The following is a 13,483-nucleotide window of genomic DNA, read 5'->3' on the forward strand; positions in this document are numbered from 1 at the left end:
TTGAACTCGGATCAAATTTTTTATATGGCGCCGGTACGAGGTGAAAACAGTTACGTCGGATCATTCCGTTGCTTGTTAGTACCCAATAGGATATAGGCTCACTTGAAGGGCTTTGTATTTTTCCATACGTCCTGAGATCGATAATCCAAACTGGGTCTCCTGCTTTGAGTGGAGATAATTCAACGGCGCGGTGTTTAGAGTTAAAATTACGAGCTTGCCGCATTTTTCTAGCTGCCTCGTCGCATTTGAGCTTTTTTGTAGCACTGACAGCTGGTAGAAGCCTGCTTGGCAGCGTTGGGATGCTCGATTTAATTCGTCTTGACAAAAATAATTCTGCGGGGCTGAAACCGTTTTCAAGGGGTGTGCTTCTACATGCAAGCAGGGCTAGGTGAATATCGTCGTCCTTGGACTTTTTTGTCAAGTTTTTTGCTGTTTTTACTGCTGCTTCGACCGCTCCGTTGCTTTGCGGGAAGTGAGGTGAGCTTGTCATCGATATAAATCCGTATTGGTCGGCGAACAGCTTAAATTCGGACGGGAACAGTGGACCGTTGTCCGAACGAACGATATCCGGCAAACCATACCTTGAAAACGCTTCCTTACAAACCTCTATGATCGCTTTCGAACTTAACGATCCGAGACGGAAAAACTCGAAGTACCGCGAGTAGTAGTCGGTGATAATAACGTACCAATAGTCTAGTTTAAAGAGATCTATGCCGATTTTCTGCCACGGTCTGGCCGGGGAATCTTCCTGTATGAAGGGTTGGCTCGGGTTAACTCGATGCTCTACACAATTTGGGCAGTTGAGTATTAGGTTTTTTAGTTGCGTCGATAGACCTAGCCACCAAATGGCTTGTTTTGCTCTGTCTCTGCACCTCGTGATACCTAAATGGCCCTCGTGTAAGCGAAGTAATAATTCTTTTTGGAGCCTGCGCGGAACTACCAAACGACTGTTGTACAGTAAGAGGTCGTCACCGATTAAGAAGTGGTGTTTGAGTGGTGCGTACTCTTTCAACTCGGTCGGGATCTGATTCTTCGACGGCCATTTGGTTGCGCAAAACTTTTTTAGTAACTGACAAATTGCGTCTTTTCCTTGTTCCTCGCGGACTTTATGCAACATGTCATTTGAGGCTGGAAGGCTCTTGATAGTGGCCAATACAAAATCAGAAGTGTCCTGTTCGATTACATTGGTATTCGCGTTTCTTTTTTCTGGGTTGCGAGATAGAGCATCGGCCAGTACCAAAGATTTTCCGGGGGTGTATTTTATGGTATAGCTGTAACGCATAAGGCGAAGACGAAAACGTTGCAAACGCGGCGTTAAATCGTCCAGAGGCGTTGTTTGAAGAATTTGAAGGAGGGGCTTGTGATCCGTTTCGAGAGTTATCGTGATTCCTACTATATAATCCGCGAATTTTTCGGCTGCGTACGTCAAGGCTAGAGTCTCTTTCTCAGTTTGGGAATAACGTTGTTCTGTAGGTGTTAAAGTGTACGAACCGTAGGCGACAATCTGCCGCTCCTCGCTACTCCCCTGCAAAAGAACAAAACCGATACCGTAGCTTGAAGCATCTGCTTGAATCCATACAGGTTTTGAATAGTCGTACAGAGCCAGGATGGGAGCTGCTGCTAAAAGTTCTTTTATTTCCCGAAACGCGTTTTTTTGAGCTGCGTCCCACACGAACGCTGAATTTTTCTTTAAGAGAGAATTGAGGGGTTCAAGGATGGTAGACTTGTTCGGAAGGAACTTTGCGGCAAAATTGACCATGCCGAGGAATTGCATTAACACGTTGAGCGCCATGTCAGCCAACGGTGGCTGACACTAGACTTTCCGTTTAGGCCGCGTCAGCCATCGGTGGCTGACACTAGACTTTCCGTTTAGGCCGCGTCACCCATCGGTGGCTGACAGCGTGTAACATGAGAACTATAAAATTTTACACTATTTTACGGAATTACAGAAAATTTATTTAAAATTTACTTAATTTGGTATCATTACAGGAAATGGGATTCATTGTAACATGGCAAACATAAAAATGGTTTTCCTTCACAAGTATCACAAAATGTTACAACACGCTTGATCTTTCTCCTTGCCATCACTCTACCATCTTTTCTTACATTTTTGTCATAACATAATTTACAGTACTTTCGAACTTCAGAGACTTTTCCCGATTTTCTTTCGAGTTTGTGTTTTTTTCCGGATCTTCTTGCAATTCTGCTCGGTGAAATGTTTTCTTTGTCACAACTTGTAAGATGGACTGCTAATTTTTTCCGAAATTCGGTAATGCTAATTTTCTGCTTCGTAATATTTTTATATAGAATGTAACTATGTACAACCGTAGTATTTAATAACAATTCGAAAGCTATTTTTCTATACCATTTTAGAGACTTGCGTAATGGATTGTTGTAGGCGTTCATTTGGTCGGATAAGTCGACAGCTGACTTTTGTCTGTTGTAGTCTACTATAATTTGTGGCTTGATCTGGCTTCCGAATCGGCATTCAACATTCACCATTTCTGACGAGTGCTTTGTCGATAGAGCTAGGATGTCTTTTTTATCTTTCCACTTCAAAATAGTTATCCCCTGGTTATTTTCCTTTGCTATTATTTCTCCTCGTTTTAATTTTGTTGAAAGCACTTGGTGCGAATTTCCTCTTCGATTTGTACGTAATGTTCCCACTAAATGGGTGTTTTTACTAATTAATTTTTCGGCTAATTCTAAACTTGTGTACCAGTTGTCCGTATAGAGCGTGTGCCCCTTATCAAACAAATCTTCGCAAAGAGACATTACAATATTAGTGGGCGTAGTTTTTTCTTTTTCTAAAGTTTTCCCTGTGTATACGCGGAGAGCATAGGTGTATCCCGATCCACAGCACAACTTAAATATTTTAATTCCATATTTATGGCACTTTTGTTTTAAATACTGCCTAAATACAATGCGGCCACGAAATGGAATCAAGGATTCGTCAATACATATGTCCTCGGTCGGATTGTAATATTTTTTGTAATTGGTCTCCAAAATGTCTATAATTGGTTGTATTTTATTTAAACGATTGGAACCATTATCTTTTTCGTTGTCTACAAAATGTAGCATTCTTAGTAATAATTCAAATCGGTTCCTTGACATGACCGCTTTTGCAAACGTTTGCAAATAGGCAGGATCATTAGACCAATAATGATGTATGGCCGGCAATTTTACTAATCCCATCCATAGGACGAGTCCAAAAAATCTCTTTATTTCAGACGTACTTGTTTCTGTCCACTTTGCCAAGCGCTGCGTGTATCCAGCTTCTATTTTCTGTGCTGTATATAAATTTGTTTGTTCGGCAATTTGCTCGATCAGTTCATCCGGCACAAATAATTGATAGCTGGTTTCTACGGCTATATCTGATCCTATATGCTCCCTTACAAACCTCGAAGGATGTGTAAATGGTACAATCTTTGGCTGATTGCCTCTCGGGTCATGCCATTCCTCAACAATCTCCTCCTCCTCGTCAGAGGATAAAAATACATCCATTCTAGGCCGTTTTCTAGCAAAAATAATTTCATTGCTGCTGTCGCTTTCACACTCTCGGACTGACATTTTGACGCTCAGGGCTAAAGAAAATTTTTGTCTGCACGGAGCCAAGAACTGTAATGAACTGGTTTGTCGCAAAGGGAATACCGGCCACGCATCCATTTCGAAGAAATCTTATATGGGCGCGCCAAGCGGTAAGGAAAACAAAACAGACTTGGCGCGTAACTCGTTGAATCAATGACTATAGGTATCACGTTCCAAACGTACACAATGTTCTACTGCGATCGGAAACACCGGTCCTTCAATACCAGCTCTTCAATCGAAGCGGCGCGCGTGGCCTGAACGGGATTGTCTTAGAAATACGCGTGGCGCTCAACGTGTTAAGGATGTTTTGTTTATAGGCTCCGGAGAATTTTGTATGGCCGAAACTCTTTCTGGCAAAAATTTTATGCCCTGAGCTGAGACTAGGTGCCCAAGAAACTGCACCTCTTGCACGCCGATTATACATTTTGACTGATTTCGCGTTATTCCTTCCTTACTGATACGTTTCAGAGCCTTTCTCAAGGTCGCGTCGTGCTGCTCCATGGATTCCCCATAGATCAGTATATCGTCCATGTGAACGATTACGTTTGCCATGTCGTCAAAAATTCTTAAAAAGACCTCCGCGAACAAGTCTGGCGCTGAATTTATTCCGAACGGTAATCTTTTAAACGCATATCTCCCTAACGGGGTAATGAAAGTCGTTAGTTCTTGGCTGTCTCGATCCAACTTTATCTGGTAAAATCAGGCCTTAGTATGTTCTTATTGACCTGAGTGTAATCTCCGCAAACTCTAACCGTTTCGCCTTTCGGAATGCAAACTATAGGGCTACACCACTTTGTCGGCTCTTTTACGCGCTCTATTACATCGTCTTTTTCCATCTTGGCTAATTCGTTCTTTAACTTAGGAAGCAGCGGTATCGGTACTGATCGAGGGACTGAGTGGCTGAACGGAATAGTATCGCGCTTTAGATGGATTTTAAATTCTTGCTTGAAATTTCCGAGGCCCTTGAAAATTTCCGAAAATTCTTGCTCGATGTGCACCGACGAATTTTCACTAGCCTGGAGCGGGCCCATTATTCGCACCAGATAAAAGATTTTAATCGCGTCTTTTCCGAAAAGGTTCTTCCGAAGGTTTTTTATTATGCAACATCGCACCTGTTTAGCAAGACTGTTGATTCTTATCGTTACGAGCAGCACTCCGACTACGTCTAAATATTTCCCATCGGGACCCTGCACATTCATTTGTTTTTGGAATTATCTTACCTAGCTCGCTTACTGGGACGTCGCAGTATTTCACACAGGTTATGTCTGCCCCCGTATTTATGTGGAATTTTCTGCTCTGCTGAAAATCGACGATGAAGGCATCCGCGTCGAAGTCATTGTTGCTTCCGCTTTGCGAGACGTTCCCCAGGAAATAAACATTGCTGGTCTCTTCTTCTTCTTCTTCTGTAACCTCGCTCGTTGCGGCTTGTGCAAGATTCACCGATTTTGATCGGCAGACTTTGTCCCAATGACCGATCTTTCCGCAGCTGCGACATTTTGAGGTTAGCGCTGGACATTTGTTGTTTCTGTGGAATTTCAGGCCGCATCTCGAACAATCCGTATTTCGTCCTTTCGGCGCGGAGGGTTGGCCACCGCCGGTGACAACTTTCACTCTATCGATGTCGATGACTTCGGGAGCTGCCGGTAGAGATTTTACTTGCCGACGCTGATCTTCGGTTTGGCCAGCGATAGTCACGGCGGAATCTAAGGTTAGGTCGGACTTGAGTTGCAAGCGCTCTTTTGTTCGCGTGTCGGTTAGCCCCATGACGATGCGGTCTCTAATTAACTCGTCCCTTAGCTGACCATAATTGCACTTTTCCGTCATAACGTGCAACGCTGTGACGTATTGGTCGACTGTTTCTCCGGCGAGCTGAGATCGAGAGTTGAAACGAGACCTCTCGAAGACAACGTTTTTCTTTGGCTCGAAATAGTCCGTGAAGGATTGCATCACGTCTTCAAAACTCTTACCGTCGGGCTTGTTGGGATATTTCGGATGAGAAGGAAAAGGTTTCCGTATTAATTAGTTGACGATAATGTTTGGATGAAACTCGATAATAAACTTTATTGATACATAAGCAAACGACGTGGTTACTCGCTCTCCTTCGCCGGAAGACTAAAACGCTCTACGGACATCCGTGCACACCAGCGCTCCTCTCGTCAACCACACACACTGCACCTCCTTTACAGCGCACGCAGGCGCGGGAGATACGAGTTTGATAAACTCACTTTCTCAACACACTCACCGTTTGAGAACTCGTTATTGCTAACAGACTAGACAACAACTGAAATTGCTTTCTCGGCAACGCTTTAGTAAATATATCGGCTCTTTGGCCCTCAGTAGGAAATATTTCACTTCGATGTCTCGACTAGCTACTTTCTCACGTACATAATGAAACTTAATGTCTATGTGTTTTGTGCGCTTATGGTACTCTGAATTTTTTGCAAGCTTAATCGCGCTTTGATTGTCGATCCAGATTACCGTCGGTTTACTATTTTGCACACCGAGCTCTTCGAATAATTTCCTTAGCCAAACAGCCTCACGTGCAGCAGCTGTCGCAGCCACGTACTCCGACTCCGTGGTGCTAAGCGTTACAATTTTCTGCCGCTGGCTCGACCACGAAACTAACCCGTTTGCGAACATAAACGCGTACCCGGTCGTCGATCGACGCGTTTCTATGTCGTCCGCAAAATCAGCATCACAATACCCGATTAGCTCTGATTCATTTCCGCCACTCTTGTAAAGTATACCTCGTCCCCGTGTACCGACTAGATAAGCGAAGATTCTCTTTGCAGCCATCCACTGCGCGCGACTATGTTTATTCAGGTACTTCGAGACTAGATCAACCGCAAACGCGATATCGGGACGAGATACAACCGCTAAAAACATTAGTGACCCGACCGCTTCTCGATACGGCACATCCACACACTCGTTTTCATGCTCTACCGGATACAACGTGACATTAGGATCAGCAGGCACACACACACTTTTCGCATCCAGCATACCAAACTTTTCTAACATTTTTTCAGCATACTCGTACTGGTGTACGAACATCGATTTCTTAACACGATTTCGTTCGATCTGCAAGCCTACGAATCGCGACGCGTCACCGATTGTTATCTTAAACGTACTCTTTAAGTGGTCTAGCACGACACCGAGCACTTGATTCGTTTTCGCAGCCACGAGGCCATCGTCGACAAACAATGCCAGGAAGACATTCTCATTCTCGACGCACCCCTTAAATATGCACTGATCCGCACTACCCTGGGAGAAACTGAATTTCTTTAAAAATTCAGTAAATTTGAAGTTCCAGCACCTGGGTGCCTGTTTCAATCCGTAGAGCGACTTGTTTTATTTGCACACATATTCGCCACGCCCTTCCGCACTTCTTTCGACGATAAGGCCCTCGGGAATTTTCATAAAAATGTCCTCTTCGAGTTCGCCGTAGAGAAAGGCCGTGCAGACGTCGAACTGTGCCAGCTCGTGATCCTCTTGTGTCGTCTTTGCCAGAAATGCCCGAAGAGAGTCATAACAAATGACGGGCACGAACGTCTCATTGTAATCTACACCCTCTCGCTGCAATAAACCTCGGGCGCGCAGACGTGCCTTGTATCGACACTCACCCGTTGCTGACCCCTGAACGACCTTGAACACCCATTTTGAGTCTATCAGTTTATTGTTCGACTTCTTGTCGACCACGGTCCAAGTTCGGTTTTCATCGTGAGCGAGCAGCTCCTGATTAATGGCCTCCGACCATTTTGCCCCATCAGGTCCGTTTACAGCCTCTCGGAATGTTGTAGGTGCCTTGCACTCTGCAAAATCAATGTCGTCTAGATACCTGTTGGGCGGTCGAATCAGTCTCCGATCCCTGAGTTGACGTCCGACAGGTTCTCCACGATCCTCGGCCTCTGCTTCCTCGTTCGGCTGTTCGTTGCGTTGACCCTCTCGCTGCTCGTCGCACTCAGCTTCCACGTCAGATCCATCAGACGCCTCGTTTTCTTTACTGAATTTCAGCGACTCTTCTTCGGACTCGCCCAAGCTCGTACTCTCGTCAGCAAAAGTTTCGTTAAACACGACATCGCGAGACACAACTATCGATTTCTTCTTTAGATCGTACAATCGATAGTTCGAGGATTCGTCCTGGTATCCCACCAGTACCAACTTTTTCGCCTTGTCGTCGAGCTTCTTGCGAGATTGTTTCGGGATATGCGCATACGCAATCGACCCGAAAACTCGTACGTGTCCCAGCTCTGGCTTCCTTCCGGTCCACTCTTCGAACGCTGTTTTTATATTTTCTCTGCTCGAATGGGTCGTCCTGTTGAGAATATAGACCGCCGTACTCACGGCTTCAGCCCACAGTGCCTTGGGAAAATTCGTCGCCCGAAGCATCGTCCTCGCACTCTCAAAAATCGTACGATTTGCTCTCTCGGCCTTCCCGTTTTGTTCCGGCGTGTGTGGTGCTGAATTTTCCATAACTATCCCTCGTTCTTTCAGGTACGCGGCAAACCTTTTGTTCTTATATTCACCGCCATTGTCCGACCTCACGATCTTCAGCTTCGCACCGAACTTGTTCTCGACCATTTTATCGTAAGCCTTGAATTTTTCGAGCACTTCATCCTTGTGACGAAGAAAGTCCACATGACAAATATTCGAAGCTTCGTCGATGAACGTAACGAAATAGCTAGCGCCACCCTGTGAATTCACCTGCATCGGTCCACACACGTCGGTATGCACGCACTCACCCGGCTTCAGTTCTCGCGACCTCGAACTCTCTTTAAACGGCTTTCGGTGTGCTTTTCCAAGCTGACAGGGCTCACAGAAAAATTTTCCGACGTTCTTTAGCTTCACGCCAGTCACACGTTCATTTTTCACCATGTCCTCGAGAGCACGCGCACCAACATGTCCTAAACGCTCATGCCACTTTTTCAGATCGGCCGTCGATACATTTACTTCCATCGACTCTGTCGGTAACACCACGCGACCAAGCATTTGATAAATCGAATTGCCGAGACCCACACCAGTCATCACTATTTCGTCCTTCAACGTCACTGTTACACTCTCCTCGTCGATCCCGATGAAACAACCTTTCTTGGCACAGGCTCCCAACGCTAACAGATTTTTCTTCATCTCCGGAACATACAACACTTTCTCGAACCGCATAGAATTCCATCGACCATCGACAAAAGCTTCGAGTTTGATATCGCCCTCTCCCTCGATGTTACACTCGTAGCCGTTACCGAGTACGACCGAGCCACCAACACCCGTGTGGAGATTTACGAACCACTCACGCCGATAAATAAGATGACGAGAAGCCCCACTGTCGCTAATCCAGGTTTCTGCTTTATCGACCTCGAGTAAGCGTCGCACTTGTTCGTCTGAGATACCGACGCGTCCATTCGACGTCGTCAATCCACCATTTTTCACGTTCGCCACGAGCACAAACTTCTTTGTTTCATCTCCATCTTTGGCTTTTCCCCCACCACTGGTCTTCCGAGGGCAGTCACGTTGCAAATGGCCTTTTTCGTGACACTTAAAACACTTTATGTTTTTCAGGTCCTTCTTTGGTTTCGAGCTCTGCGTTTTTTTCTTCGTACCGCCGCTCTTGATCGCGGCCAATACCTCGACTGCGTCACCACTCGTCACGTGCCTTGATTCCTCGCGCACGAGTCGCTCTGTTAAGCTTTGAATCGTTTGTTTCGCACTGTCGATATTGTCCCACGCCGTCTGAAACCCGTTGTAACTCGGTGGCAAACCCGAAAGAATTTTCGCCATCACGGTGTCGTCGGGCACTACTGCACCGACATTCCTTAGTTGCAACGCCATATTTTTAATTTTCGCAACATGTTGCACCACCGTGTCACCCGATTCCATTCGATACGCGTGAAACTTGTTTAGCAAATGCAACTTGCTCGACGACGACGTTTGTTCGTACTGTCCAGACAACGCGTCCCACATTTCTTTCGCGGTTCTGCACGTTATAAGAGAAATCAACTGCGACCTCTCGATCGAAGTCGAGATCAGCACTTTCGCTTTCGCATCTTTCTCTTCCCACGCGCTCTTTACCGCCGCTGTGGCCTCCGCCGCCGGCACGTCCGAACCGTCCACGACACAATGCACTTTTGCCGCTCGAAACACTGCCTTCATCTCAAATTTCCACGTTAGGAAATTCGAGCCATCGAGCTTCTCGACGCGTCTCACCGAAAAATCGTCCGACATTTTCGCCTAGCAACACGACGAAAAATAACTGATTAATACACAATTCCTCTCGAAACGTCCTGGGCCCATAACCTGTTGGGATATTTCGGATGAGAAGGAAAAGGTTTCCGTATTAATTAGTTGACGATAATGTTTGGATGAAACTCGATAATAAACTTTATTGATACATAAGCAAACGACGTAGTTACTCGCTCTCCTTCGCCGGAAGACTAAAACGCTCTAGGCACATCCGTGCACACCAGCGCTCCTCTCGTCAACCACACACACTGCACCTCCCTTACAGCGCACGCAGGCGCGGGAGATACGAGTTTGATAAACTCACTTTCTCAACAGGGCTCTGGCATCACTTGCATATAGATCTCCTCACTTTTTTCTCCCATCGCGTACAGCAAGAGGTCGATCTTCTCCACTGCTGGTTTCACCGTCAGGGCTGCTACGTTTAAATATCTCATGAAACGTTTTTTCCAGGTGGGCCACGTTTCTGGTTTTGAGAAGTCGAAGTTGTTTGGAAGTTGCAGAAGGTTAGCTACGCTGGCGTTAACTTGGATTACGGGGGCAGGATCACCCATCTTGCTTGGTGTATTTCAACCGTGCTGGGGCTTAGTTCACGGCTACTATACGATGAGACTGTTGTTTCCCCTTGATTCCGAGAAGTGTTTGTTGAATTCGACACTTCTGACACCATGTTTTAGGTTTCACTGGGTTCTCTGGAGGTAGAATAATGGAGGCTACACGTGTGTACGGGTTGAGCGTGCTCGACGCAATGCCGTGGGCCGGCAAACGCCCTAGGTCTAGTAACCTTTCCGTTTACCAGGTAGCGCTCGAGCTTCGGTCCCACAACACGAACCACCTAATTATTACAGGGATTCGAGATGGTGGTGATCGCGAGCGTCTAGATGAAATATTGACCAAACTGCTAGCGGCTCTTAATATACAGCTGCCTCCTGATGCCATAATCCGCTTCGAACGAATGGGCCGCTATAGAGATCAGAGTGCCCCTGGTGCTTCAACCTTGCGTTTGGATGCAACTGCTCCTGGCTCTCCTCCTGCCTTCACTGCGCGTCCTCTTCTGTTAATCCTTGGGTCTCCTGCCTGGTGCGATCAAGTAATTGCGGCTAAGAAGCTCAAGCCTCAACTCCGAGCTGCAGAAATTAATGCCACCCTCTCGAACCGAAAGGTTTATATTAATAAAAGGCATCCTGTGCAACTTCACCGATATCGGAGTCAGATCTTGAAGAAGTTCCCGTCGCTAAGCCCGAGGTCTGTGTGGATAACTGATGCTGCGTTGTTTGTTCGGCCTGGACCGGGGATCAAACCGTTACGCTTGCAGCCTTCTTCCGACTTGTCGATCCTAACCCGAGCCCTACAATGACTCACACCTGCGACTGTTCTCAAACCTAAGCGCTCACTGACCCGCCCGGAGCTCCTCAATGTCTGCTGCCTTAATGCCCAGTTACTGCCTGCCCACATTGATGAATTTCGCGAGTTCTTTCGGTTAAACTCATACCACGTGATTGCTGACTCCAAAACCTGGCTCAACGACCGGGTATTGGACGTACAGGTTATGTTACCATCTTACAGGCTGCACAGGGTTGATCGTCGAGGGCGACATGGGGGTGGAGTTGCCTTCTTTGTGCACCAGAAGCTTTGCTCTGCAACGGTTGCTACGTCCGCTGCTCTTCCAGAGGATGGATATCCTGAATACCTTCTAATAGAAGTTAGCGCTGATGCTGGAATGAAGTTTCTATCCGCGGTCGTACATAGACCTCCTAAAGTTGGTCATCTCGATATGTTTGAGGATGAACTTGTTCGGCAACAATCTCGATATAAATTTTCGTGTGTTCTTGGTGACTTCAATGCGGATCTGATATCTGCAGCTTATGACTCGGTTCACCTCAGTGAATTTTTTGCGTCGCAGGGGTATGATATCGTGCCAATGCAGCCCACTCACCATACTGCCACCTCTGATACCTGGCTCGATATATGCGCTACTAACAATATTAATCTTCTTGAGTCCTGGGGTCAATCGTCGAGTCCATTTCTCTCAGGGCATGATCTTATATATGCTGCAGTCAGGTATGGTGTGCCCAAGCAAGAGGCGCGTGTTATTCGATACCGGCGTGGGATCGTGTCGATTTTGATGCTGCTTCTACTGCCTTATCTACGTTTGACTTCTCACAGTTTGCGTTGCTGCCCTCAATGGATGAACGGTTGTCAATATTCAATAACTTTACGAATAAGGTACTAGATTGTGCTGTTCCTGTCAGGGAATTTACTTTGCGGCGATCACCCGCGCCTTGGATATCGCTAGATATCAGAAGTCTGATGAAAAAGCGCAATGCCTGTTACCGGTCCTTTAAGAGATCCCGCAGTGTGGAAGTTTTCGCCGAATACGTCGCGTACCGTAGAGATGTGAAGCGTGCTTTAGCAGCCGCCAAGACTACTTACATACAAGAGCGGTTCAATACTTGTGGTGGTGCGCGATCGTTTTGGCGTGAGATGGAGAACCTTGGTCTTGCCAAGTGTAAAAAACCACCGGCTGCTTCACCTAGTGGGATTACTGTCGATGATCTTAATGAACACTTTCTGTCTAGTACTGTGACTGTGCGGTATGATTGCCCAGTGGTACAGAACCTTGCCGAGAGGCAGATAGAATCCTTCATCTTCTCACCGATCACGAACAGATGTGTCAACAGTGCGCTGTCACGTATTACAACTCGTGCATGTGGCCCTGATAACCTTCCGATACAGGCGTTTAAGACATTAAAAGATCTACTGATGCCGCTGATTGTATATTTTCTGAACTCTCTACTAACAACAGCATCGGTTCCTTTGTTGTGGAAATCCTCAATTGTCGTGCCTATAGCGAAGGTTCGCGATCCCACTGGCTCGTCATATTTTAGGCCAATATCGCTTCTCTGCTCGCTCTCTGAAGTGCTTGAACGGATAGTATATGATCAACTCGCGGTGCATCTTGCGCGCGGTAATTATCTCGATCCACGTCAAAATGGGTTTCGTGAGGGTATGGCAACGCAATCAGCCGTCTTGCGTTTGGTGGATGACTGTAGGATTGCGATTGATGATCGCATGGTTACTTTGGTGGTGTTTTTAGACTTCTCCAAAAGCGTTTGACATGGTAAACCATGCGCTGCTTCTGTCGAAGCTGCGAACTTTTGGACTATCTGACAATGTACTTGAGTGGTTCAACTCATACCTATCTGACCGTATGCAAGTGGTTCGCGATTATAGTGGTACGACCTCGCGGGCACGTCCTCTCCTGACAGGTGTACCGCAAGGCAGTGTTCTCGGACCGTTACTATTTTCACTTTTCATAAACGATCTCCCCCATTGCCTCTCGCGATGTCGCCATCTGCTTTACGCAGATGATCTTGTGATATATCTCAGTTGCTTGCCGCCTAAAGTGAACGAAACATTAGCCTTGGTTAATGCTGATATTGAGAGTATCTGGTTATGCAGTGTAGAGGACCGTCTTAGACTGAATGTAGATAAAACTAAAACCATGGTTATTGGCAGCTCTAAATATGTAAACGTGGTCTGTGCAACGCAGCTCCCTCCTCTCAGTCTGGGGGGTCATCATATTGATTTTGTAACCAGTTTTAGGTATCTTGGGGTTATAATAGATAGAACACTGTCATGGACGGAACACATTACTGAAGTGTGT

General features: G+C 46.3%; 1 protein-coding gene across 1 annotated transcript; it reads right to left on the bottom strand.

Moving 5' to 3' along the window:
• Window positions 1-1,983: 1,983 nt before the first annotated feature.
• LOC124223713 (piggyBac transposable element-derived protein 4-like) lies at window positions 1,984-3,570 on the bottom strand. The gene has a single exon (XM_046635946.2). The coding sequence runs from the start codon at window positions 3,568-3,570 to the stop codon at window positions 1,984-1,986; it is 1,587 nt and encodes a 528-aa protein (XP_046491902.2).
• Between the last annotated feature and the right edge of the window lie 9,913 nt (window positions 3,571-13,483).

This window comes from Neodiprion pinetum, chromosome 7 (assembly GCF_021155775.2).
Source record: "Neodiprion pinetum isolate iyNeoPine1 chromosome 7, iyNeoPine1.2, whole genome shotgun sequence".
In the NCBI taxonomy this organism is placed as follows: Eukaryota; Metazoa; Arthropoda; class Insecta; order Hymenoptera; family Diprionidae; genus Neodiprion; species Neodiprion pinetum.